The sequence below is a fragment of the Eucyclogobius newberryi genome, unplaced genomic scaffold (genome assembly GCF_026437365.1).
Source record: "Eucyclogobius newberryi isolate DKJ021-1_F unplaced genomic scaffold, fEucNew1.0.hap1 SCAF_3, whole genome shotgun sequence".
NCBI classification, from domain to species: Eukaryota; Metazoa; Chordata; class Actinopteri; order Gobiiformes; family Gobiidae; genus Eucyclogobius; species Eucyclogobius newberryi.
Window position 1 is genome coordinate 24,954,381 of NW_027315945.1, and position 23,924 is coordinate 24,978,304.

A 23,924-nucleotide genomic window follows, 5' to 3' on the forward strand; every position below is an offset into this window, starting at 1 on the left:
ATTTGCCTAATTTTGTGAGAGGCAGTCATTGACAGCTTATCTTCCCACACAGAATTAAATTATTATAATATAATTCAGCAAAACCACTCATCAAGCATTTGTTAGCTTAATTACACTCTGCAATGTTTAAAATAGAGTATGAATTGTAATGATTTGCTTATACATGGTCATGTTTTGTTTTTGTTTTTTATATATTGTATTTTACTTCTAAACTATGAAGTGATTGACAGTCTAAACTAAATGTTGGTGTTTTCTATGACAATGACAATAATTTAATTTTGAATCCTGGCAAAACTGTGTCCAAACAGTTTGTAACCCGTTAATTGCATTTAGAGGAGTTATTATTATTTTTGAGATATGCAAAATTAGAAAGTCGATTACTGGTATTTGGTCTATAATTAAAACTATTAAAGATGAACTTAAAAGAGACAGAAACATCTGGTGTAATCTCCCAAACACGGGTATAAAGTGATATTTCTGCACATTGTGGTTCATTTTATGACCATTCAGGTTTTGTGAAATACTTCACAATGACTCTTTGTTAAAATATCGTCTTCAAATATTTGAATGCAACCGATAGTGTCTAAATGCAAATGTTCAAATCAAATTTGAGTGAAAAAATCCGTTAACATTACAGTAAACTTCTGAGAGTATCGCTACCAGCGGTGAAGGTCTTTTCCTCTCGTGCGGCTGCTCTGTTTGAGTAATATGTCACTATTATCTCCAGCCTGTTTTCCTCCTCAGGGAGGAACACCAGCTGAAACTTGGCTTCCAGTATATTTTAAGATTTCAATAACTTTACCGAGCCTCTTTCTTCTTCCTGTCATCCATCTTGTTTGAATGTATTCTCTGATCTTTTAATCATACCAGCTCCCTCCCGTTTGATGCATTTTTCTGTCTCATCCAGTTTTCTTTTTGTGTTTTGCAGCCGTTGGACCTTCACTCCTGTCCAAAGCCCATCGTCTTCATTCTGCATTCCTTTCTCTCGGCCAAAATCTCCCGTCTGGGTTTGGTGGCTTGACCCCTGGACAGTATGCAACCCAAGAACATAGATAATTTCAGACTGGGCCGGAGGATCAGTGAATGTACCCCCATCCCTGGATCATATTTTGGGTTTCAGGAATGTCGCAGAAAGCAATCCTAGGCTAGATATTAGGACAAAGAGTGAAATGTACTCTTGAAGGGCTGCGAGAGACAGACTGTGGCTGAAGAATCACATGAGAATACACAGCAGGGCGGTGTGGCAGCAGAAAAGAACAGAGATAAAGATATAGACTGGGCATTACTGTTGGCAATTTGTAGCTGAGATCATTTTACTTATTTTTTAATGTGTTGTACATGTTATAATTTACTCACGGCACCAATCACTTCTGGCATTGTCACACTACAACATGTTACGTGAATTAATTGATGGGTATCTCATCAATCGAAATACATGCGAAAAATGCATCTTAAATTGGAACATTTAAAGGTGATGACATCATTTAGAGATTGCGTATTATTTGGCTGTTTCACACGATCAATTTTAGATAGTGGTACTGATTTAGCAAATGAACATTTAGATAACATGCTTGATTTAATATCTAATGACTTAATTATTAATTGAAATGATGCATGTGTTTTAAATTAGCAGGTTTTATTGTTTGAAAGAAGTCATTATCTGCCACAATGAACAGACTGATTTAGCTTATTATTTTAGTTTATTTATTTATTAATGAAGTTGTTCATTTACAGCCACATCACTGTGATTCATTTTTTTTTCCTTTAAGTAGATACTAAAAGAAGACTGAAAACCTGGGGTGAAGTAAAGCGTTGGAATTTGTTAGATTAGTTATGTATGACGCCTTTGGCAGCTACTGTACTGTCACTAAGAGATGTAAAGCTTATTTTTTAAATAAATCTCGTCACATAAATCATGGAAAAACATGACAAGAGTGTTTGTTTTTCATTTTTACACAAGGCTCAAAGTGACTACGGACATAAGATTGTTACATTTGACAGGTTTCACACATTTAATGCATGGAAAAGTAAAGAATAAAATTGGCAAATGAAACGTTAAAACATGACATAATAATCCCTAATTCATCCAGGAATGGTCCAAATTAAACAATATATTTTTTTTGAATAGGCAAAAGTCTTCAACATGTTGCATAAAACAGAAAGCGTAAACTAATGAATAGGTGGCGCTCATGTTTCAGATGGAGGGCTGGGTGAGATCCACTGTTTTTGAAAGCATTATCTAAATTTATGATCCAAAAATGTTGAACTTGATTATCTGTTTGGATTGGCTTTTGTTGTCCTATCAACAAAAAACAATCACGTCTTTGGGGTTGAATAACGGCACCTCTCTCTACTGTGGGGGGGGAATAACATGGTTTATTAATGCCGACAGAGAAGACACTGAACCTGTGTCTGTGTCAGTTTCATGGATCTGCCTTGTGTTACAGAGTATTGCAGAGATATTAACGATAAACCAGGTCAAACATCTAAAATCTCACAGTTGAAAACAGTCTAACCTGTTCTCCAGCTCAATTAAACTATTCATGGGTTTCAGCTTCCTGTTTGGGGATATTTTGAAGACTTTTGCCCATTCAAAAGCTATAATAATTCTCATATGCATGGATACAAGGACTATTTACCTCTACATGAAGTGGTGGTGATTCTATAGTTTAAAAATTAAAAGAATGTTGTTACATCTGGGCTGCAATGCAAAGAACTGCACTCTGTATATCCATTAGTTTCAGAATGATGAAAATCTCTTCAATGGTGACATTTCCTTTAAATGTCTTATAAAAAGGAAACTTGAATAAGGCCTATACTTATGGGATATTCTCAAACAAATCACCCAAGCTCTTCATCTTTCTTCCCTTGAATAGGCAGAAGACACCAACGACAATACATACTGATATAAACCTAAAGCATTGAATCTTATCTGAAAGGATTTGTGTCTCTTACAGAAATATCGTTTGTGAGCAGTGCTATATCCAACAGGGAGCCTCTTGACGTTGTTTACTCCCCTTGTTAGCGCCAGAGTAATGAGCTGGCACACAAGTTTGAGTTAAGCCTTCTAGACCCACCACAACACACTCATAACTCTTGTCTTTGTAATTGTATAACCGCCTGCGTTAAATCACCGCACTGTACAAAATGGTTGAAACTCAGTTAGGAATAAATGCAGAATATTGTCCAGGTCAAATTCCCCACCGGCTTGGACAGGGAGAGGCTTTGGCAGGAGAGGGCTGTTAGTGTGCCAGCCTGCAGTCCACGCCGCACAAAGACATAAATGAACTATTGTTTTCTTGTAAAAACTTGCCCTCACAACGGTGGTCTTGTTTTGCTGTCTGGGAATCCGTGAGACCGCTTTATTGCTGGGGACAGTTCTGGACAAAAGCCAAATCGATCAGCAATCAGCCATAAAACGTAATTGTGAGAGTTAGGGCCCTGTCTCTCTCGGTGTGTGTGACATGCAAATTGTTATTTAGTTGTTTACTTGGGCTAGTCGGGGGCTCAGGGTGAGTATTTGTCTGTGTCTAGTTTGTTTGTTGCATTCCTCAGCTCGGGATGACAAGTCCTTACAAGAGCAGCACTGCCTCCGAGCTCAGGCCCTTTTGCAATACCCCATGTTGTTTAGTGTCACAAGTGCCACTGGCTTGTAGCAGAGAGTGGTCCTCATTACAGTGGATGTTATGTAGTACGTGTTGCTCTGGACACACTGCTCTGGTTTGCTGCACTCTGTAAGTTATAGAGGGCAGTTAATTAGTGTAAAGAATAGCATGGGGAGACAGTTCCGGCACTGACAGGAACCACAGACATGCCTCGAGCAAAACAATAGGTAAGATGCAGGACTAAACCAGGACTTAATCAAGGCTCCATAAGGAACTACAAAAAAGTATACGGATAAACTAGACCTTAATCAGAACTAAAAGTCTAAAGAAGAGCCAAATCAGATCAAACATATTAAAAAGGAGATCTGTATTAAAAAAAAAGACTAAACCAGGACTAAACAATGACTTATCCAGGGCTCAACCAAATTCACAGGGTTTTAAGAGTAGTATCTGCAGATCTGAACCAAGACAAAACCAGATGATGTCTTCTCCAAAAAGTCTGGATTAGAACATTTGAACTGAAAAAACAACAAGCCATAAGTAATGGAGTAAAGTAAGGGACAGAGCTTAAAGTTGCACTGAGAAACTTTTCTGGTGACCATATACCACCTGTCTCTATGGAGAGGTCATTACTTTGCTATGAATGTTTCCCAGTAAGGCATTAAACGATTGTTCGATTCAATTCTAGTTTTTCTGTTTTTTCTGCTCAAAAATACCTTGTTAATCATGAATTAATAATGTGAACGAGGTTGCCTCTCCACAGATCTGACTCGTGCCATGGCCTAGTGGTGTCAAAAGTTACGTAGAGCACCTTAAACTAAATCCCAACTTGAACTGCAAGAACTGTGAATACTGCAAATGTCAATATTTGTAAATGTTACAAGAGCAGAGCCAGCTCCCTCTACCCTGCACCTGCACATCAACATTTGAAAAGACTTGCAAACCTTTCCTAATCATTTCTACGCTGGTGCTCACAGACATGAAGTATCGATGCCAGGATGTTCTGAGGCAGGCTGGCACACACCTATTGCATCAGACCTATTAGTAATTAATCTTCCATCTTCCGGCTCAAATCCACTTATTTCATGGAGTCCCTGATTCGACTCCACAGAACAAAACCTGCTCGAATCAACAGAGTAGTTTGTGTGGAAATTAAATGTGATATGGTCATTTCTATTACAAAGTGCAAATTTGATAGGGAGTCATCTATTGTTGTGGAGCTATAAAAAACAGCACAAAGCTTTATTGCAAGTTTTACGGTTGACAAAATTCAGGCAATTAAAGCCATTATCAACAGATGGCTTTACTGAGTGGCTCTGATCCAAGAATCACCATATTGTGAAAATTGGTTCCCTAACAGACAGCCTAGATCCGAGACAGAAATTAACTTTTACACCTGTTCCTTGGAAGATAGTTAAACTGCGCTCTTGTAAATTGAAATTTCAGCCCAACCAGACGAGGCTCTTAACTCTTGCATGTGGTTTTTGGTGAAAGACGATGATTATTTTGTCAAAACTGCATTTTGGTTTAAGAATCTTTTAAACATTTTAGGGTTACTTTGCTACTTTATTTGCAGAGGAGAAAAATCCTGGTTAATCTGTATAATATAAAGAGCCCTGCTGAGATGAGTATTCATATCAAAGTGAGAAAAGTGGTAAAATAATGATATACCGGTTCAGTAGTGCGAGAATCTACTGAAATACAAGGACACATTTTATATATATATGGATTTGGTGGCCATGGACGGCACTGAAAATGCAGCAAATGTCTAAGAAGGAAACATTGCCATTGCAGAACACAAATAAATCATACCTATAATTGAATGTGGTGTCAATGTAAGATAAACAAAGATAAAAGTGCATACAAAATTAGGGCAAGTTTAAGTAAGCTATGGGGAAAAGTTTTGATTATTTCAGCAAATCTCAACCTTGTGTGTGGCTTTTCTTTGTTGTGGTTAAATAACACGCAGCAGCTCACGTGCTGTAAAATATATTGTTTAAGGACATTGTTTCAACCCACTCTTTTCACAGGTGTAAAACCCACAAAGTAAGTCTCTTTAGAACTCTTTATTCTGTTACTAACACATACAGATCAAACACAGAAAATAAAATTAAGATATTTACATATAAATATACAATTCAAAATGGTGTTGAAAGATGGTTTGGTATACAATTGTGATATTAAAGGAAATCTTCTATATAAAACAAGACCACAAAGTAAAATCCTGTGTAGGACAATTAAAAGACTTTGCTCTATGTCACACACTTTAAAACTATGTAAAATATGTGCTAAAACAAAACAAACTAAAAGTAGCGTCAATTCTTAGAGTATTTCTCCAGCACCCAATCAATGACCTAAAAAAAAGTAAAGTTGGTTAATGAGGAACCAGAGAGAACTGAGTGAAGCACATGCCGTGATGAGTGGTTTTACTTGTTTGACGTTGCTGCTGGCAGCCTTTTTCATCTCTTCATGCAGACCTCGAGATGTTTTGAGATCCTGAAATCAAACAGCAAAATGGAGCATTTGAAGTGACATAAAGTACAAGAGCGGGCAATGACAGAAGTTCATTTTAGTTGTAATTTATAAGAATAATATAAAAAAATACGTATTCTAAAAGTGGTAAAATATTTCAAATTATATCAAATGTATCAAAAACCAACTAGTTCAACAAACAGTCAATACTATCAATAATTCGATATGTCATGGTGGCACTTTAGTTTCATCTAACCCGTAGATTATAGTTCTCAAGGCAACAGCTTTAGATTGCATCAAGAGACAGGAAAAGCAAAAACACCCACACAAACAAACCAAACAAGATTAAGAGAAGGTCACAGGTATGTGTGTGTAAAGCTGTGGTTGATACACATCACTGTACATTTCCAAACTGCTCTTTCTCTCACAGACCGTAATGAGCCACATAATGGGACAAGACACTGGGCGGTCACTCAGAAGAAAGCAATGAAAAAGAGTAAGGCGATTCTCAAAAGTCAAGCTCAATGGAAGTGTTTATTTCTCTACACAGATAAGAACAAAGACAAGTTTCTGGAATTGATCATGGGTATTTTCATATGAATGAGATGAGAAGGGAATGAAAAATATCTAATCCAACTTTTATCAAACTAGTCAAATCAAACTGATGATTAGAGTTGAAGTGGATGATAATAAATGATGATGATGTTTGTTCCTCTGGAGGTGCATCGCTGAACCACCTCAGATATCTCCTAAAATGTGACGACTTAATGCAGCTGTTCAGTTTTTAAAGTGTCACAGCTGTCGAGTAAATAACCCTTTCTCAACAATGATTTATGCATTTATTTAGGTAATTGGGATTGGGAGTATTGCTGGGTTTCAGTTGAAATCACAACAGTCTAAAGGCTAATAATATTTAATAGAGATGGGGGCAGCTAAAACGAATATTGTTAAAATTCCATTGTAACATGTAATGAAAGAAGTTAATGAGTCTAGTCACAAACAGAAATCCTCAGACTAAATATTTTGTGAATTTAATATTTTTGATATTTCATGGCAAAGAAAGATGTAATCAGTTGGGAAATCTGGCTACCCCCCATGTGAGAGTATGACAGACTGAATACTATGTGTATTTTAATTACACATGAAAGGTTTGGTTGGTGCAGTAACATTTTTGACTTGATTTTCACTACATTACACATACAAAAATATAGTTAGCGTTTAGTTGTGTTCATGCCACCGTCTGTTCTGGCATAAACAACGGATTTACTGCAAGTTTGAAACTTTCAACAAAACAGCATGATCAATGCTGAAGTTTTTTTTTTTTTAGGAAACAATGCCAAGAAAAAAGGCATCACTGAGGCTGTGTGGGCAGTGCAAGACTAACCTTGAGATAGAATTTTGAGATGTCAAACAGTCTTTTGCCACAGGCCTCAAAGCACTTATGTTCAGAACTGATCCCGTGGTGTTTGAGTGTTTTATTCACCACTTCCTGCAGCATCTGAGAACACATAAACACACATATATTTGTCAAAGAACAATTGCAAAATTAAACACCGGGCTCAGTTTATTCCCAATCCCCCCAATGCTATCCTGGTTCAGAGAAACTAATTTTAGATAGTCGCAAAATGTCTTGACTTCTGGGAATGTCTTTGCACTGTACTGCTCATGCCCGGGGCCAACTTCAAACATCACACTATTTTACTGCCGTTGTCGACAGAAAAAACACAGTCCTAAATAAACACATGCTTTTAATCTCGTCACGGCAACTATTCTAAGGTCTGCTGCAAATTATTTTGAGCAACAGCAGGTTCAGGCTCATGAGGAGTAGAGCTTTAGCTTTTAATCTCTGCTCTGAATAAACGGCAATCATTATTTGTGAATGAGGTCAACTTGCTTTTGGTGTTTGAATGATAAGGTTATTTGCACGGAAATCACAAATCAGAACAAGTCAAGGACAAAATGCAGATTGGGGAAGAGCGAAGCATGGGCTGGTGTTTTCATGGACATGTTTGTGTGTGTAAATACAGAGGTAAAGGAATTAATGCAACAGCCAAGTGACAGGTGGCACGATGAATTGTTACTCACAAAGTGCTTTAACGGAAACATTATAATTCATGTTGGGTATTCACAGTGATAATATGCAAAACATACAGCAATACATTTATCTTGAATGTATTTCAATCTACAGTCATTTGAGACAAGCGCGTGTTGGAGAATATATTAAAGGGAGGATATGTAGCCTGCGATCTTAAGGTTTTAAGGTCCTACAATCACAACTGAACACATACGGGTTTTTCGCTTCCTCAGTTTATTGCCTCATGTTCAGCTCTGAACCTCAATAATGTGAGAATACAAAATATGTATCTTGTATCTTGATTTCCAATTACATAAAGTTGAGTAATGTTACTTATTTTCCAGCACTCACTCTGTTATGTTTCTGGGAACGAGACTCTTTTGATGCTTTCTCCTCCTTTATTGGTGCTGAGCGAGTCTTCTGCTGTGGTGGGTTAGGATTGTCGATTGGAGCCACGTTCACTGTATCTGGACAACATTAATCACAATATTAACCACACCAACAAACGCACAACTAAATTCCAACTTAGTAAACAGGTTTTCTTTTTTACCTGAAGTTGAGCCTCTCGTAGTGGAGGAGGTCAGGGCTGAAGTGGTGGACTGAGATCTTCCAGCTTGTCTTCTGAGCGATCGGATGGAGGGGTGTGTCCCACTGCTGCCACTGCTCTGGGAACAGAGTGAATCACTGCTCTCGGACTTCACCAGCCTTAGGACGGCCAGAAAAAGAAAAAAAAAAGATTATTGTTCAACATAATTATGGATGTAAGTTAAACTTGTGCTTTGCTTGTGGTCGGGGTTCACACACCTCTTGCGTGGATAACCTCCAACCATCTCCGTATCCCGTGACCGGCGTTTTAGCCGGGCCACATCAGCGTTTTGCAGCATCTCCCCATCATGAACACTTCCTGGTTCTGACATTACAGAGGGGGAAGGGGCGGGGCTTAGAGCAAAGGGAAAGGCACCGGGCTCTTTGGTGCAGGTGGTTTGGGTCTCGAAGCGTATCAGGCGTGACTGTAGACGCACAAATGACTGGTCTCTGTCCAAGGAGCACAAGTTGTCCAAACAGAACCTACAGGTAAAAAATGTACCAAATCAAGTTTGTGGACATATATCATAAATGTCCTTTACTCAGATGCATTGTAACATACTCTATGCCGTGGTAATGAGTGGCTGAAGCTTTGCTGAAGGGCATGTGTTTGACTTTGCCAGGAGACATGTCTGGTGAGAGCTGGAATACATTATTTCTGAGCCCAGAGAAATGAGGGCAGAACAAGTGAGACAAAAGCAAAAGAAAGGGTGTAGGTCAGAGACAAAATATTATTTCATGTATAAAAACACACATTAGTTGAAACAACAACTCCACAACAACTAAATAATAGATGAAATATGTGCTAACCATTGTTTTAACAAAACACTATATTTTGTCTCCGCTAAGACTGCTAAGAAGACAAATGATCATAATCAAATACTCATTACAGACTCATTATCATCATCTAGAGGCAAGTGAGAAAACTAATAAATACAGATGTTTTATCATGCAGACAATAGGGGGCCATTTGTTTCATGTCAGACTACAGATATGTCTCCCTGCTCCCTCTGTAACACTAGGCCCACCCTCACTCCCGGACCCTTCTGTGGTAATACACTGGGCCTACCCTCTGTTCAGAGCCAGTGGTTGGAGCTCCCCTGTCGGGGTGCCGTCAGACTCGAAGTGCCGCAGCAACTCCTTGGCATCCAGCCAAGCAACAGAGCTCTTCTGACTGTCTTTCGGACCCAGCAGGCTGTCAGAAGACCCTCTACCTAACAGGCCAAACCTGATACAAGAATACAATTGAAGATTATATACAGAGAAATATCATAATCTGTGGAGCAGTATAAAGAACTACAGGAGAAATTAAAACATGTCAATGAATCATAATAATAATTGTTGTTACCTCTTTTTCTGCCGTCTCTTCTGCAGCTTCTCAATGTTGTGGAGAACACTTCTCTCAGGCCAATCAGTCGGCTGCCGGGAGTTTGTTTGAAAATCTGGAAATTACCAACCACCACATTAGATGTTCCTTCTTTGAAATCACAAAATCTTTATTTTACATAATGAAACAGTGTGCAGGTGGTTTGTAAATGTATAGATTGAAACTGTGGCATCACTTCTAAAGAAACGCATAATAAAACATTCCGGCATTCCATTTCCAGCCTTGGATTCTCTTGGTGAACACAGTCCCTTTTGTGAGTATTTTTCTCTTGGTCGAAGTGATGGATTGCGAGGGTTATACAAACTTTCAGTTATACCAGGTCACCACGCTGAGCTCTTGGCAGAAGATTAAATCTTTGGCCAAAAATCAGCAACACTGCGTTTTTTGAGTGTTTTGGCAGGATGATTATATTATATATCGCACCAAAGACACAATATGTGATAAAACTAGCCCGAGACACCTTGCTGATGACAAAAGCTTTCTGTGTAGAGAAATGGCCAAAGGAGGTGAACCTTATACAGTATGAAAAGGTTTGACAGTCCATGGGCGATATTCCACCTGGGCATGGTCTACTTTGATTTAAAGCTTAGACACTCAAGACTTAATCCAATTGCAATTCAGATTAATGCTCCAAGTGCCATTATTCATCTGTGGAGCAATTTGTCAATTTAATAAAATATTAGGGAAACATACTTTCAGTCTTAAAGTAAATGAGCTTTTTTTTTTAAATAATCAAAGGCCTGTAAACAATTATCTTTTACATCACTAAATATTAGGAGTGCAATTCTTAAATGTTGTGTCTCCATTGAGCTCTGTGCAAAGTTCTCCTCTCACGCGACCTGCTCTAAGCTCTAAAACTTTCTACAGTAAAGAAGCTCACATGGAATAAGCACAGGCTAAATGCATCAAGCACTTAACCTACTATGAAGAAGATGTAGCCTAACTTAACTAAATATAAGAGTCAATATTAACAGAAGCCATAAACTCAATTAAGCTACAGTTGTGCAATTTACAAATTTGTATTAACAACAATAATTAAAAGACAAAAATCCTTTGTCACTATAGTGGGAATATTGACATGAACATTTGAATTATTTAGCAAATTGTGAAAGTGCTGAATCGGTAACAACCCTACAAAATATATTGTTTCCAGTATGCACCTTATGTTATACTGTCTAGGTATGTTTTAGTGTCAGTTTTAAATGAATTGATTCACAAGAGCCTTTTCAAATCCATAAAAACACAAATGACACCAATATTAACTGCATAGAAACCTGACAAACAAGTAAAATATAAGTATGGCCTACATGGCATTTTAGCACCAGGTTTTACTATACTGATATTCAAACTGCCTTCAGGCCCCTGCTGGGACAGTATTGATTGCATTAAGTCTCAGTTTGTTTTTAAAATGTGACGCTTAATAATTCGTAAGTATGAAAAATAAATACGGAAGCCCATTGAATACTAAAATGCTGAAGAATTGTTCCAGGCACATTCATAAAGCTGGCCGCCGGTAGAAAACATGTGAAATACAGGCAGACATCACTTTTCTGTCGAGTCAAAAATGGTTTATGATTTGACCGAGTGTGACTCAACCTGAGCTCTGAGCAGCAGCAGCTCTGCCCCGGTCATCTGTCGGAGTGGTGGAGGTCGAGGTCAGAGAGGAGTCCATCACCTTCAGACACTGCTCCCTGGCCACATTCAGAAGAGCTTTCAACTCGCTGACTGGGACCGCGGTGAACTCAGACGTGTCCGGTCTCTTTTCTAGACAGTAGAAGCATAGAGAGTAACCTTCAGTGCAGGAGGGGATAAAATGAAATGCTCCTATATATCAAGGGGTTGGAAATACTCTTATACGCCAATGATAGCAAATATCAGCTAAATATCTTTCAATGTGCACTTAATTCCAGCAAAAATAAAAGATAGCCAGATACTAATCTATACTATACTGATTTGACCAGGTGAAAACATTATATTACTAATGGCAAATATTGAAATGGTAATTAGAGACTGGATATAAAGTACAGAATAGCACATCAATGCATTTTATGTTCATTAAAAAGAGATTTTTTTGTTTTCCTCACTGTTATATAGTGATCTGTTCTTTTCTTCTGTATCTGCCTCTGTATCTTCCTGCGTTGCACCAATGAAATTTCCCCATGTGGGACAATAAAATATCTTATCTTATCTTAAATTGCTATTAAGTATCAAGCTGTATCCTTAGTATTGCAATGGCGTTTTAATAGTGTGACAAGGGCTTTGCAATTAATCCAATCTAAACTCCCGACTTATACAAAAAAAAAGCGTAATTGTGAGGTGACGATTAATAAGAGGCCAAAGGAACAGCTCTGTAGGAAACTTATTTTATCTTCTCACGTCTTCTCAAGGTGACGATGCAAATGCGAGGAGTTTCAGTGCAAGGAATAATGAAAGAAGAGTATCTTCTCAAACGACAGTAAATTATGGGCAGACTAAAACATACAGTACATTTAACATGCAAGAATAAACTATCAAGGCAGGTTTAGTGGTTCCTTAGCGTTCTAGAGATGTTTGTGTTTAAAAATATTACTTACTCAGATATTCTTTAAGAACAAGAGTTTGAACTTGGGCCACCTTCCTCTCCCTCTTCAACACGTAGTCTCCTTGGAGACAAGGCAGGAGGCAAACTATTTTGCTAACAGCTTCTCCTGGTGAAGGAAGCAACAATTCAATTTTTTTTTCCTAACTGAAAACAGATTTATTCACTGTTTTGGAACTGCAGTTTTTGACACTGAAAAATCTTTGTGATTAAATGCTGAACAATGTTACATATTAGATTGTATTATGGTACAATTGGTTCCTATAAACTATAAAATATGCAATTACAATAATATTGGTTAAAAAAAAAAAGCACAATATGCTGTATTTGATCGTTCCCAGTTGACTTCCTGTTAAATGAAAATCATACTTTTAGGAGACTTTATTTAAATTCATAAATGCGCCCTGTGTCCCCACCTGTCCTCCCACAATTCTGTCAGACTCAGTGAAATATGAATATTACCCGTCACAGGTAAAGAAGGCTCACGCAGCAGCGCTGTCATTGTCGCCATGGCAGCGGATCCATTGAGCTGGTTGTCAGCATTTAACATTCGGACTTTACAGCCGCCGCTGGGGTCGTCTGAGCCTTGGAGCAACAGGAAATAATGGGCGCTCTCACCTTTGACCTCCGTCTCAGGAGCTGGACCGAGAGAAGAATGGCAACACTTTATTTTACACTTGAAACAACAAACCTACATCATTCAATGTAACAAACTGTGAATATTATGTAACACAAACATAATGCAATGCGTAACAACCTGTAATAATAACATGCAACATGAAAGTAATACACTGTGTACCATGTAATAACATGTAACAAACGTAATGGACTGTAATAACCTGTAATAACCAACCCTAACTTGCAATTATGCCATTATTGATAATCAGTGGGTTATAATACTGTAATACTTAACGAGGTAGTGCCAAGTGTCTGTCGTGTATAAAAGAACATGAACAGAAAAATTAGAACTAATACTTTTAAGCAAATACTACTTCGATTAGGGCTTTCTGTGTGGTACATGACTTACCATACTATTACCTAATGAAGCATCAAAAACAATCCTAACAGATCAAATAGTATGCAGCATCACCAGTCGCACATCCTTGGAGAGGAATTCAATTGTTCACTTTATCACATTTCCTCTGGTTGATAAGTTCCACTTCCAAGTTGCTTCCCTGGCAAAAGGTTTTATTATCTGCGGTATATTGATGACGTCCTAGTTAGCCATTTATTTCCCGGAGGAGAATAGTATGGGCTCACACTGTTGTTTGCAAATGGTCATTTATTTGAATCTGTTAATGAATAAGGAAAAAGCATGTCATACCAGATAATGACTTTGGTCCTGTGGCTAGGAACTCTCTCCAGCGCTGAGAGCAGAGCAGGTTAGCGGGAGGCTGGATGATTGGGGTGACCGTACAAGAGAGGCTGAACAATGCACCAACCTAAACATGCACAACAAAAGATAACTCGCATACCTGTCTATTTGTTTACGATAATGAGAGTACTATAATAGTTATATAAGTTAAGACACAAATAAATACCTTTCCACGTAGCGATCTTAATTGTTCTAAAAACATTTTTGCCTTTGCAGATTTTCCAGACAAGCCTCTGTATTTTAAGAGTAAAGGAACAAAATTGAAGGTAGCGGTAATATGTTCTGGGCTTGAGTTAAAATGATGCTGACATATTGAAATTATATCCATCCATGAGAGAAAATGTTATAGAAAAATGCCTTTAAAGGACACAAAAGGATGCAGCTCAAAAGTGGTCGAGGACGTGATGAAGTTGGGCAGGTCGGAAACAGAAACCAACTGCAGCAGATCCAAAACTTGAGAATAATAATGGAAGACCTGTGAACAGACGAGAACAAGTTTTTGTTCAGTTTTTTTTAAATATGCTGTACTTTATATTCACACAAGGATTAACCAACAAACAACTGACCTTTCTCAGAACAAGCTCCTTTTGATTACATTCAGACAAGGGGAAGAAAAGATTTACCGTTGTTCAATGGTGGACATCTTATCTAGCAAAGCATTTTTAACGCCCAGCAAGTAGGTTGCAGAAAATAACAAAAACGAGATAACATACTTTATTAATGCCTTATCATTTGCAAACATTGGAACTTATTAATTGCCCTACATATTTAATCATTTGGGACAATAACATAGGTCTGTATCTTGTATATTCCATGATTTGCATAAAGTACAACTTCATGATTTATTGATTTGAAACAAAAACTAAACAATGATATATAAAACGTAAGTTTGTGGAAAAATAATGATCTGCAGTGCCTCAATTAAAGTTGCAGAAAAGTTCGCCAACAAGCTGAAGAAACCATTCGTCAGATTAACGGATCCACTCAATATTTGCAATTTTTGTGTGCATCGTGGCCCACTAATGAGAAGAAACCAAGTCAGAGCCATTCTCAAGGCTCACTGTTGATAGAGTGGGGGCGAACAAACTGTAACCAAAAGTTGTACCCAAACAGTAGGAGTTGAAGCATCTGCATCGTGTGGGCCTAATATTCATTGCCCACTGTGTGCAAATGGCTTTATGGAGGTTTTAGGCATGTTATACCAGCAGACTTGCAAAATAAAACTTACGCTATAATCTCTGTGTTCTTTATTTTAGTTTTTTACCTTACCCATATGTTTAATTACAGGAAATATAATTATAATGATCTATTTATTGAAATCTGGATTTGTATGTGCAGCCATAAGTTAATTGTAGACTAGAGGAAGAACAGTCGTATTATTGGCTCGAGCCTTCCAGAATGGAATGGATCGAGACATTGTTCTTGCCATGGTTTCTTATTCTTATTATTGGGATCGAGACATTGTTCTTGCCATGGTTTCTTATTCTTATTATTGGGATCGAGACATTGTTCTTGCCATGGTTTCTTATTCTTATTATTGTTTTGCATGGTAATTTTGCCACAACTCTGGCATTTTTGACAGGAGGTCAGCCATGTTGAATCAAAGTGGCACTGCCACGCTTGACTTTTTTCTTTCAAAATCGTACTTGTCCTAAGTTTTTTTGTCTGATCGAGCTCAAAACAACACCTTTTGCATCTAAAGACATTGAAATTCAATAAATATTCAAAAGAATGTTGATATTCTTTACAGTCTCTGCGTAACACGCCCTCAAAAAAGGCTTAATTTCAGTTAAAGTCAGGCCTATTGGAATTGATCTACGGAGCTCATATTTCACTCACTAATGCGTTTTTATGGACTGATTGGAAATGATTAATACTGTAGCGGGGCTCTCTCTCAAAACAATGGCGAAGTCAGATTTCAAGTGCTCAGGTGGATTTATTGTGCCAAAACCGAAGTGCAAAAATAGTGCAACAGTGCAAAAATATATACAGTGAGCAAAAAGGTCCAAAAATCCAAAAACATATATTTACAGAGTTCCAACTATGAGTTCAACTTTAACTCGTTCTCTCTTTTAACTCTCTCTCTTTTACTCTCTCTGCGCACACTATTACCTTCTCTGTTGTTGGAGACAGACTCCCCCCCAGCCAAGAGCGGCTTCCTTTATTCCTCACTTGCCCCTCCCACTGAGCAAAATAACTATATAATTCAAATCCCAAATAAACTGTGCAGGAGACCACGAGTATGGGAAGTGTGACGACGGAGCAAAACTCAAGTGCTGTAACTGTGGGGGAGAGCATAGCTCTGCCTACGGGGGATGCGTGTTCAGCAAGAGGGCTGCGGAGGTGCAAAAAGTTAGAGCCTCTCAAGGCATATCCTACGCGGATGCGGTCAAGAAGGTGTCTGGTAGTCAGGTGACGGTGGATGCAGTGGGGGCTGCCAGTGCTGCTGGTGTCCTAGGCGACAGGGGAGGGGGCAGCGTTGCCCGCAGCCAGGGGGAGGTCCCCACTGGGATGCCCGTGAGTGTGGCTTCCACGGGCAGAGGCCCTGTGGGTGCGGAGGATGTACTGGTTGTGAAGAGGAAAGATTTCTTCCTCTTTATAGTGGAAGTGATTAACTGTACTGGGCAAACCAAGAAGAGATCCGAAAAGACTAAGATCATCGCTAAGGCTGCAGGGAAGTACTTTGGAGCTGGGGGCCCCGAGTGGACGGAGATAGAGGATGCGCTGCGGGAGGGCGCCCTGCCCCATTCTGGCAGTGGGAGTGGGGGGGCTCCCGATGCGCCGTCAGGTTCCGGGGGCTCATAATGGCGGTGGTTGTCTTGCAATGGAATGCGCGTAGTCTTCGTGCTAATGGCCAGGAATTTAAGCATTTTGTCTCTACCTTGTTGAACAAGCCTCACGTTATGTGCGTGCAGGAGACTTGGTTACGACCTAGGTGGGGTTTTGGGATACAAGGGTATGTGTGTGTTAGGAATGATAGGGAGCAGGGTAGAGGCGGAGGTGTGGCTGTGTTTGTCCGAGATGACCTAAATTACGTTGTTGTCAGTGTGAGTAAAGCGCCGGAGGCCCTGGCGGTGAGGGTCTGGCTGGGTGGTGAAGCTGTTACTGTGGTTAACCTTTATAATCCGTGTGGTGAGTTAACGCTAGAGTCCTTACATAGTATCGGTAAGGATGTTCGGGGAAAGGCCGTGTGGTGTGGGGATTTTAATGCGCATAGCGCTTTGTGGGGCGGTAGTGGTACCGATAGGTATGGGCAGGTGGTAGAGGGTTTTATCAATCAAAGGGAGTTGGTTTGTCTGAATGATGGGGGTGGGACCCGCTATGATATGGGGACCGGTGCGGAAAGTGCAATAGATCTTACACTTGTGTCCAAGGAGTTAGCTGGTGTTTGTAGTTGGGAGGTTCTTGGTAATCTTTCTTTTGGTAGCGATCACTATCTAGTCCGCACCGTGATTGGCTTTGGGAGCTGTGTGGTCAGGGGGACGAGGATCCAGAGGTGGCAGTTGGCAAGGGCGAACTGGGGGGCTTTCCTGAGGAAAGCTGATGATGGTTCTAGGGTTCTGCAGGAAGGAGGATTGACTCAGGTGGATGATCTCAATAGTGCAATTGTCTCGCTCATCACGCAGTCAGCGGTAGGCACGATTCCTAAGAGTGGTGGTAGTGGACATAGGAAGCGGGTGCCGTGGTGGACTGAAGCATGTGGTCATGCTGTTAGGGCGAGAAATGCGGCGTTTCGCCGGCTAAGGGTTGCCCACACTGAGGGTGCCCTCATTGACTACAAGAGGGCCCGCGCTGTTGTGCGGAAAACTGTGAGAACGGCCAAGAGTGCCTATTGGAGGCGGTATTGTTCCAAAATTGGGAGAGAAACGCGTCTCGGGGATGTTTGGGGGATGATTAAGCGGATGCATGGGGTTGAGCGCCGTCGTGGGACCCCGGTCCTAATACTGAATGGTGTTGAAGCAGTCAGCGACGTTGACAAAGCTGAACTGTTGGCCAGCACCTTTGTGTCGGTGCACAGCTCTGACAATCTCTCACCTGCGGAAAGGCACTACAGGGAGAGTACTTTGGCCCAGAATTCTGAGCTGATTGGGCACCAGCCTTCGACTCAAGATGACCTTGACCTTCCGTTTAGTTTGTTTGAGCTAAGGAGAGCACTTTCTAAGGCGAAACAGACAGCCCCGGGTAAAGATGAGGTGTGCTATGACATGCTCTCTCATTTGACTGATGACACGCTTGGGCTAGTCCTGGGTCTTTTCAACCGTGTTTGGGATTCAGGTTGTGTTCCATCTGCGTGGAAACAGTCTACGGTGGTGCCGGTTCTGAAGCCGGGTAGGCCAGCGTCTGACCCTTCAAGTTATAGGCCGATTGCCTTGACGTCGCAGCTCGGGAAAACGATGGAGCGCATGGTTACCGAGCGGTTGGATTACTTCTTGGAGAGTCAGGGTTTGCTTCCCGCGCACCAGAGTGGTTTCCGTAGGGGCAGGAACACCATGGATTCCGTGTTGTGTTTGGAATCTGATATCCAGCTGGCCAGGGCTCAGAAAGAAAAGGTTATTGCGGTGCTCTTTGATGTGGAGAAGGCGTACGATATGGTTTGGAAGGATGGGCTCCTCATTAAGCTGCGGAAGTGTGGTGTGAAGGGTAAACTGTTTAACTGGGTCCGGAGCTTTCTGTCTGGCCGGCGTATCCAAACCAGAGTGGGCGCTGCTTACTCTGGGGTCTATGGGGTGGAGAATGGGATCCCGCAGGGGAGTGTGTGTAGCCCTATCTTGTTCAATGTTATGATTAAGGACATCTTTGACGACGTGGATGGGTCTGTTGGGAGGAGCCTTTATGCTGACGATGGCGCTCTATGGGTGAGAGGGAGGAATCTCCGGTTTTACGAGGCGAAACTGCAAAGGGCAATACAGCAGGTGGAGCAGTGGACCCTGAAGTGGGGGTTTAAACTGTCCGTACGGAAGTCTCAAGTGATCTGTTTCTTCAATGGACATAGGGACGTCTCCCTTCGACTGCATGGGCAGGTGCTCGAACAGGTCAGGGAGGTGAGGTTCTTGGGGGTCACCTTTGACGAGAGGCTTAGTTGGCGTCGGCACATTGATGAGGTCAGTGGTAAATGCAAAAGGGTGAATAACTTGCTTCGTTGTCTATCCGGCCAGGACTGGGGGGCCAGCAGAAGGTCGCTCCTGGGTATTTATCGGGCCGTCATGAGGGCGGCTATTGATTATGGCTGTATAGCCTACATGTCTGCGGCTGAGACTAACTTAAAGAAGCTTGATGTGGAGCAAGCCCAGGCCTTGCGCATCTGCTGTAGGGCTTTTAGGACCTCCCCTGTCTCGGCGCTGCAGGTTGAGTTGGGGGAATTGCCGTTACGGCTCCGGAGGCTAGAACTTCTGTTGGCTTACTGGGTGAATGTGCAAGGTCATACGAGCTCTCACCCGGTGAGGGACTTTCTCAGGGTTGATGGGGGGCAGAGTGAGGCTGGCGGTATGATTTTCAGCCAGGTAGGAAATGCGAAGGCGCGGCTTGCGGGGGTTGGTGATCTGCGTGTGAGCCCGTCGGTGGCTTTGTCTGCTATAGCTCCGTGGAAGTTTGTCCCGGCTCCTGTTGATGTTAGCTTGCATGGCAAGCTTAGAGGAGTCGCTGGGAGGGCACCGCAGTTTGCCGTTCAAGCGCTCATCGATAAGCACTCAGGTGATGTGTTTATTTATACCGACGGGTCTAGGGATCCTGAGAGTGGGCGTACTGGCGCCGCTTATTTTGTGCCTGACCTGGGGCTAGCGGTCAAGAAGAGGTTGACAGATCGCCTTTCTGTTTTCACGTCGGAACTTATAGCGATACGGTTGGCGTTGGAATGGGCGGAATCTGCTTTGCAGTGTTGCGGCATTGTGGTGGCCTCTGACAGCCTTTCTGCATTGCAAAGCATTAAATCTGGGAAATCGGATTGCAGACAGGATGTGTTGAATGGCATCTTCTGTCTGATGCTCTCCCTGTCCAGGAAGGATGTGAGGGTTTCCTTCATTTGGGTCCCTGCGCATGTGGGGGTGGATGGTAACGAAATGGCTGATGCACTGGCTAAACGTTCCCTTCGGCGGCCATCAATTGATGTGGCGGTTGAGTTAAGCAAATCTGAAATCAAGCCTGTTATCAAGAGTCATGTGGTCGGCCTTTGGCAGGAATTTTGGAGCCACTGTGTTACTGGACGGCATCTCTATCACATACAGGGTAGTGTGGGTCCTTGCGGGTCTGTGGGCAGGAACGCGTGGGAGGAAAGGGCCTTCGCCCGCATGAGGATTGGCCATACTGGACTCAATTGGTCACTGAGTAGGATAGGCAAACATCCGACCGGTCTGTGTGGTCACTGTCGGGTGCCAGAGACTGTCGAGCATGTGCTGATTTGCTGTGAGGCTTATGATAGGGAAAGGGCCGGGTTGGCCTTGTGGTTTCGGAATAATGGGCGGGAGTTCAATCTGCGGAACGTTCTGGCGATCCAGTCACAGGGTTTGTGTCAGGCTGTGGTTGCTTACTTATGTAGCACAGGGCTGGGTAAACGTTTATAGAGGTGGGGGGTGTTGGAGACTGAGCCGAGGATGAGGAGCAAGAGGATGTTCTAACGCGCTTGGACTTCATGGGCCTAGAAACGCCAAAGTGATGGAAGAAGGACTTCTAAAGGATAAAACGACAAAGACGTCCCATGACCTCATGGGCTTTGTAAAACAACAAAGACGTCCCATGATCTCATGGGCTTTGTACTTCCAAAGCACCGAACGTCAAAGAGGGCGAGGAAGGTGAAGAAGAGTCTCCCTGGAATAAAGCCGGTTGGTCTCTGACACAACAACTATTCTAGTCACAAAAACACATCATGACCTCATGGGCTTTGTAACGCCAAAGCGATGGGAGGAGAACTTTTACGGACTACGACAGAGTCTGAGGACTACGAAACGTCTGAGGAATAAAGTCTGGCGGTAATGCAACACTCGGATGCCAACCGCCATAAAACAACAACAACAACAACTGACAATAAAGCGATGGGAGGAGTACTTTTACGGACTACGACAGAGTCTGAGGACTACGAAACGTCTGAGGAATAAAGTCTGGCGGTAATGCAACACTCGGATGCCAACCGCCATAAAACAACAACAACAACAACAACAACAACTGACAATAAACTGTTGTGGCCTCTTCCTACAACATAATACATCATTAATTATATACACATGTTCAAAATAAAGCAATTTAAACACATAGAATACCCGGTGTCACATGGTCAGCACCACGGTGCGAACAGCGCGCATTTAAACTTCCAGGAAGTCCTGGCTCGGTTTCGACCCAACGCGACGCATCGGCGGAGCGCGGCTTCGTGACAAAACAGGTAACAATTGGCGTGTGTATGCTTAGACTTAACCTAACGCGCGCAAGTGTGCACCCTTGGCGGATTAGTGACGGAGGAGTGCGGGGAAGGATGCGTGTGTAGCGTCTGATGCGAATGAATGAAACAGAGGGAAACGCGGGGAGCGGGTAATGTATGAGTGTGTGTTGGAAAGTGCGCGCGGGCATGAAGGGCCGCGCGGTTGCTCAGCAAATAAGCGCCGACACCAGTTAAAGACGGACTGGCTCCGTCACAAATACCCAGGTAACAAATTTACTCTATAGCGCCCCCTACCCATTGTGTGAAAAACTCAACATCTGATTTGATTGAAACTCATGGATTATATTCTACTCGAGACGCCATGAAAAAAGTGCATTGCAGATATTGTATATTTTAACTATTGGCCAGCAGAGGCGCAATGAATGCCTTCACTTCCTCTTCCTCTTTTATTTTGAATGGACATTTCCTCTCGTGCCGTGGGCTTAGCATTAGCATTAGAGTTAACATTAGCATTAGTCTTTGTTGCTAGGTGACGGAGGTACAGGGAGGAGGGGATGCAGCCAGGTCACAGAGGCTCTCTCTCTCCCTTTTTCCCTGCTCAGGTCAGTGCAGAAGGTGCCTGGATCGCCTGTGACACTTACAAAATAAAGGCCTCTGTGTTTTACAGATACAGAAGGAGTTTTATTTTGACAGTGACAGTTGATCGTCTAAAGAATAAAGCCTAAAGAATAAAGTCTAAAGAATTAAGCCTAAAGAATAAAGTCTAAAGAATAAAGCCCAAACAATAATGTCTAAAATCATTAAGTCTTTACTACACACATGTTCTACACACACTTCTAACAAGAATGCAGACACTACGTCTGGCGGTAATGCAACACTCGGATGCCAACCGCCATAAAACAACAACAACAACATGGCGGAGGAGACTGAGCCGAGGATGAGGAGCAAGAGGATGTTCTAACGCGCTTTGACTTCATGGGCCTAGAAACACCAAAGTGATGGAAGAAGGACTTCTAAAGGATAAAACGACAAAGACGTCCCATGACCTCATGGGCTTTGTATAACAACAAAGACATCCCATGACCTCATGGGCTTTGTACTTCCAAAGCACCGAACGTCAAAGAGGGAGAGGAAGATGAAGAAGAGTCTCCCTTGAATAAAGCTAGTCACAAGACCCGCATGAGGATTGGCCATACTGGACTCAATTGGTCACTGAGTAGGATAGGCAAACATCCGACCGGTCTGTGTGGTCACTGTCGGGTGCCAGAGACTGTCGAGCATGTGCTGATTTGCTGTGAGGCTTATGATAGGGAAAGGGCCGGGTTGGCCTTGTGGTTTCGGAATAATGGGCGGGAGTTCAATCTGCGGAACGTTCTGGCGATCCAGTCACAGGGTTTGTGTCAGGCTGTGGTTGCTTACTTATGTAGCACAGGGCTGGGTAAACGTTTATAGAGGTGGGGGGTGTTGGAGACTGAGCCGAGGATGAGGAGCAAGAGGATGTTCTAACGCGCTTGGACTTCATGGGCCTAGAAACGCCAAAGTGATGTTGTTGTTGTTGTTGTTTTATGGCGGTTGGCATCCGAGTGTTGCATTACCGCCAGACTTTATTCCTCAGACGTTTCGTAGTCCTCAGACTCTGTCGTAGTCCGTAAAAGTACTCCTCCCATTGCTTGGGCGTTACAAAGCCCATGAGGTCATGATGTGTTTTTGTGACTAGAATAGTTGTTGTTGTTGTTGTTGTTTTATGGCGGTTGGCATCCGAGTGTTGCATTACCGCCAGACTTTATTCCTCAGACGTTTCGTAGTCCTCAGACTCTGTCGTAGTCCGTAAAAGTACTCCTCCCATTGCTTTGGCGTTACAAAGCCCATGAGGTCATGATGTGTTTTTGTGACTAGAATAGTTGTTGTGTCAGAGACCAACCGGCTTTATTCCAGGGAGACTCTTCTTCACCTTCCTCGCCCTCTTTGACGTTCGGTGCTTTGGAAGTACAAAGCCCATGAGATCATGGGACGTCTTTGTTGTTTTACAAAGCCCATGAGGTCATGGGACGTCTTTGTCGTTTTATCCTTTAGAAGTCCTTCTTCCATCACTTTGGCGTTTCTAGGCCCATGAAGTCCAAGCGCGTTAGAACATCCTCTTGCTCCTCATCCTCGGCTCAGTCTCCAACACCCCCCACCTCTATTGCACTTTCCGCACCGGTCCCCATATCATAGCGGGTCCCACCCCCATCATTCAGACAAACCAACTCCCTTTGATTGATAAAACCCTCTACCACCTGCCCATACCTATCGGTACCACTACCGCCCCACAAAGCGCTATGCGCATTAAAATCCCCACACCACACGGCCTTTCCCCGAACATCCTTACCGATACTATGTAAGGACTCTAACGTTAACTCACCACACGGATTATAAAGGTTAACCACAGTAACAGCTTCACCACCCAGCCAGACCCTCACCGCCAGGGCCTCCGGCGCTTTAC

At 42.1% G+C, this 23,924-nt stretch overlaps 2 protein-coding genes across 3 annotated transcripts in view; one reads left to right on the plus strand and one right to left on the minus strand.

Annotated features, from left to right (window-relative positions):
• Positions 1 to 1,932, plus strand: part of sntb1 (syntrophin, basic 1) — a 35,241-nt gene extending 33,309 nt beyond the window's left edge. Inside the window, exon 8 of the mRNA XM_072460386.1 lies at positions 929 to 1,932. Coding sequence (XP_072316487.1) covers positions 929 to 1,021 — 93 coding nt within the window. The 3' untranslated portion in view covers positions 1,022 to 1,932. The remainder of the gene's footprint in view (positions 1 to 928) is intronic.
• A 3,886-nt stretch (positions 1,933 to 5,818) lies between these two features.
• Positions 5,819 to 23,924, minus strand: part of mtbp (MDM2 binding protein) — a 28,272-nt gene continuing 10,166 nt past the window's right edge. Inside the window, exons 9-23 of one of the 2 annotated variants that reach the window (XM_072461001.1) lie at positions 14,459 to 14,551; positions 14,243 to 14,311; positions 14,026 to 14,143; positions 13,164 to 13,340; positions 12,697 to 12,810; positions 11,720 to 11,887; positions 10,085 to 10,178; positions 9,806 to 9,964; positions 9,299 to 9,394; positions 8,956 to 9,219; positions 8,702 to 8,856; positions 8,503 to 8,618; positions 7,462 to 7,575; positions 6,036 to 6,101; positions 5,819 to 5,959 (exon numbers count right to left, since the gene is read on the minus strand). In XM_072461001.1, the coding sequence (XP_072317102.1) occupies positions 5,921 to 5,959; positions 6,036 to 6,101; positions 7,462 to 7,575; positions 8,503 to 8,618; positions 8,702 to 8,856; positions 8,956 to 9,219; positions 9,299 to 9,394; positions 9,806 to 9,964; positions 10,085 to 10,178; positions 11,720 to 11,887; positions 12,697 to 12,810; positions 13,164 to 13,340; positions 14,026 to 14,143; positions 14,243 to 14,311; positions 14,459 to 14,551 (1,842 nt within the window). In that variant the 3' untranslated portion in view covers positions 5,819 to 5,920. The remainder of the gene's footprint in view (positions 5,960 to 6,035; positions 6,102 to 7,461; positions 7,576 to 8,502; positions 8,619 to 8,701; positions 8,857 to 8,955; positions 9,220 to 9,298; positions 9,395 to 9,805; positions 9,965 to 10,084; positions 10,179 to 11,719; positions 11,888 to 12,696; positions 12,811 to 13,163; positions 13,341 to 14,025; positions 14,144 to 14,242; positions 14,312 to 14,458; positions 14,552 to 23,924) is intronic. The other variant, XM_072461002.1, reaches the window with a different exon arrangement.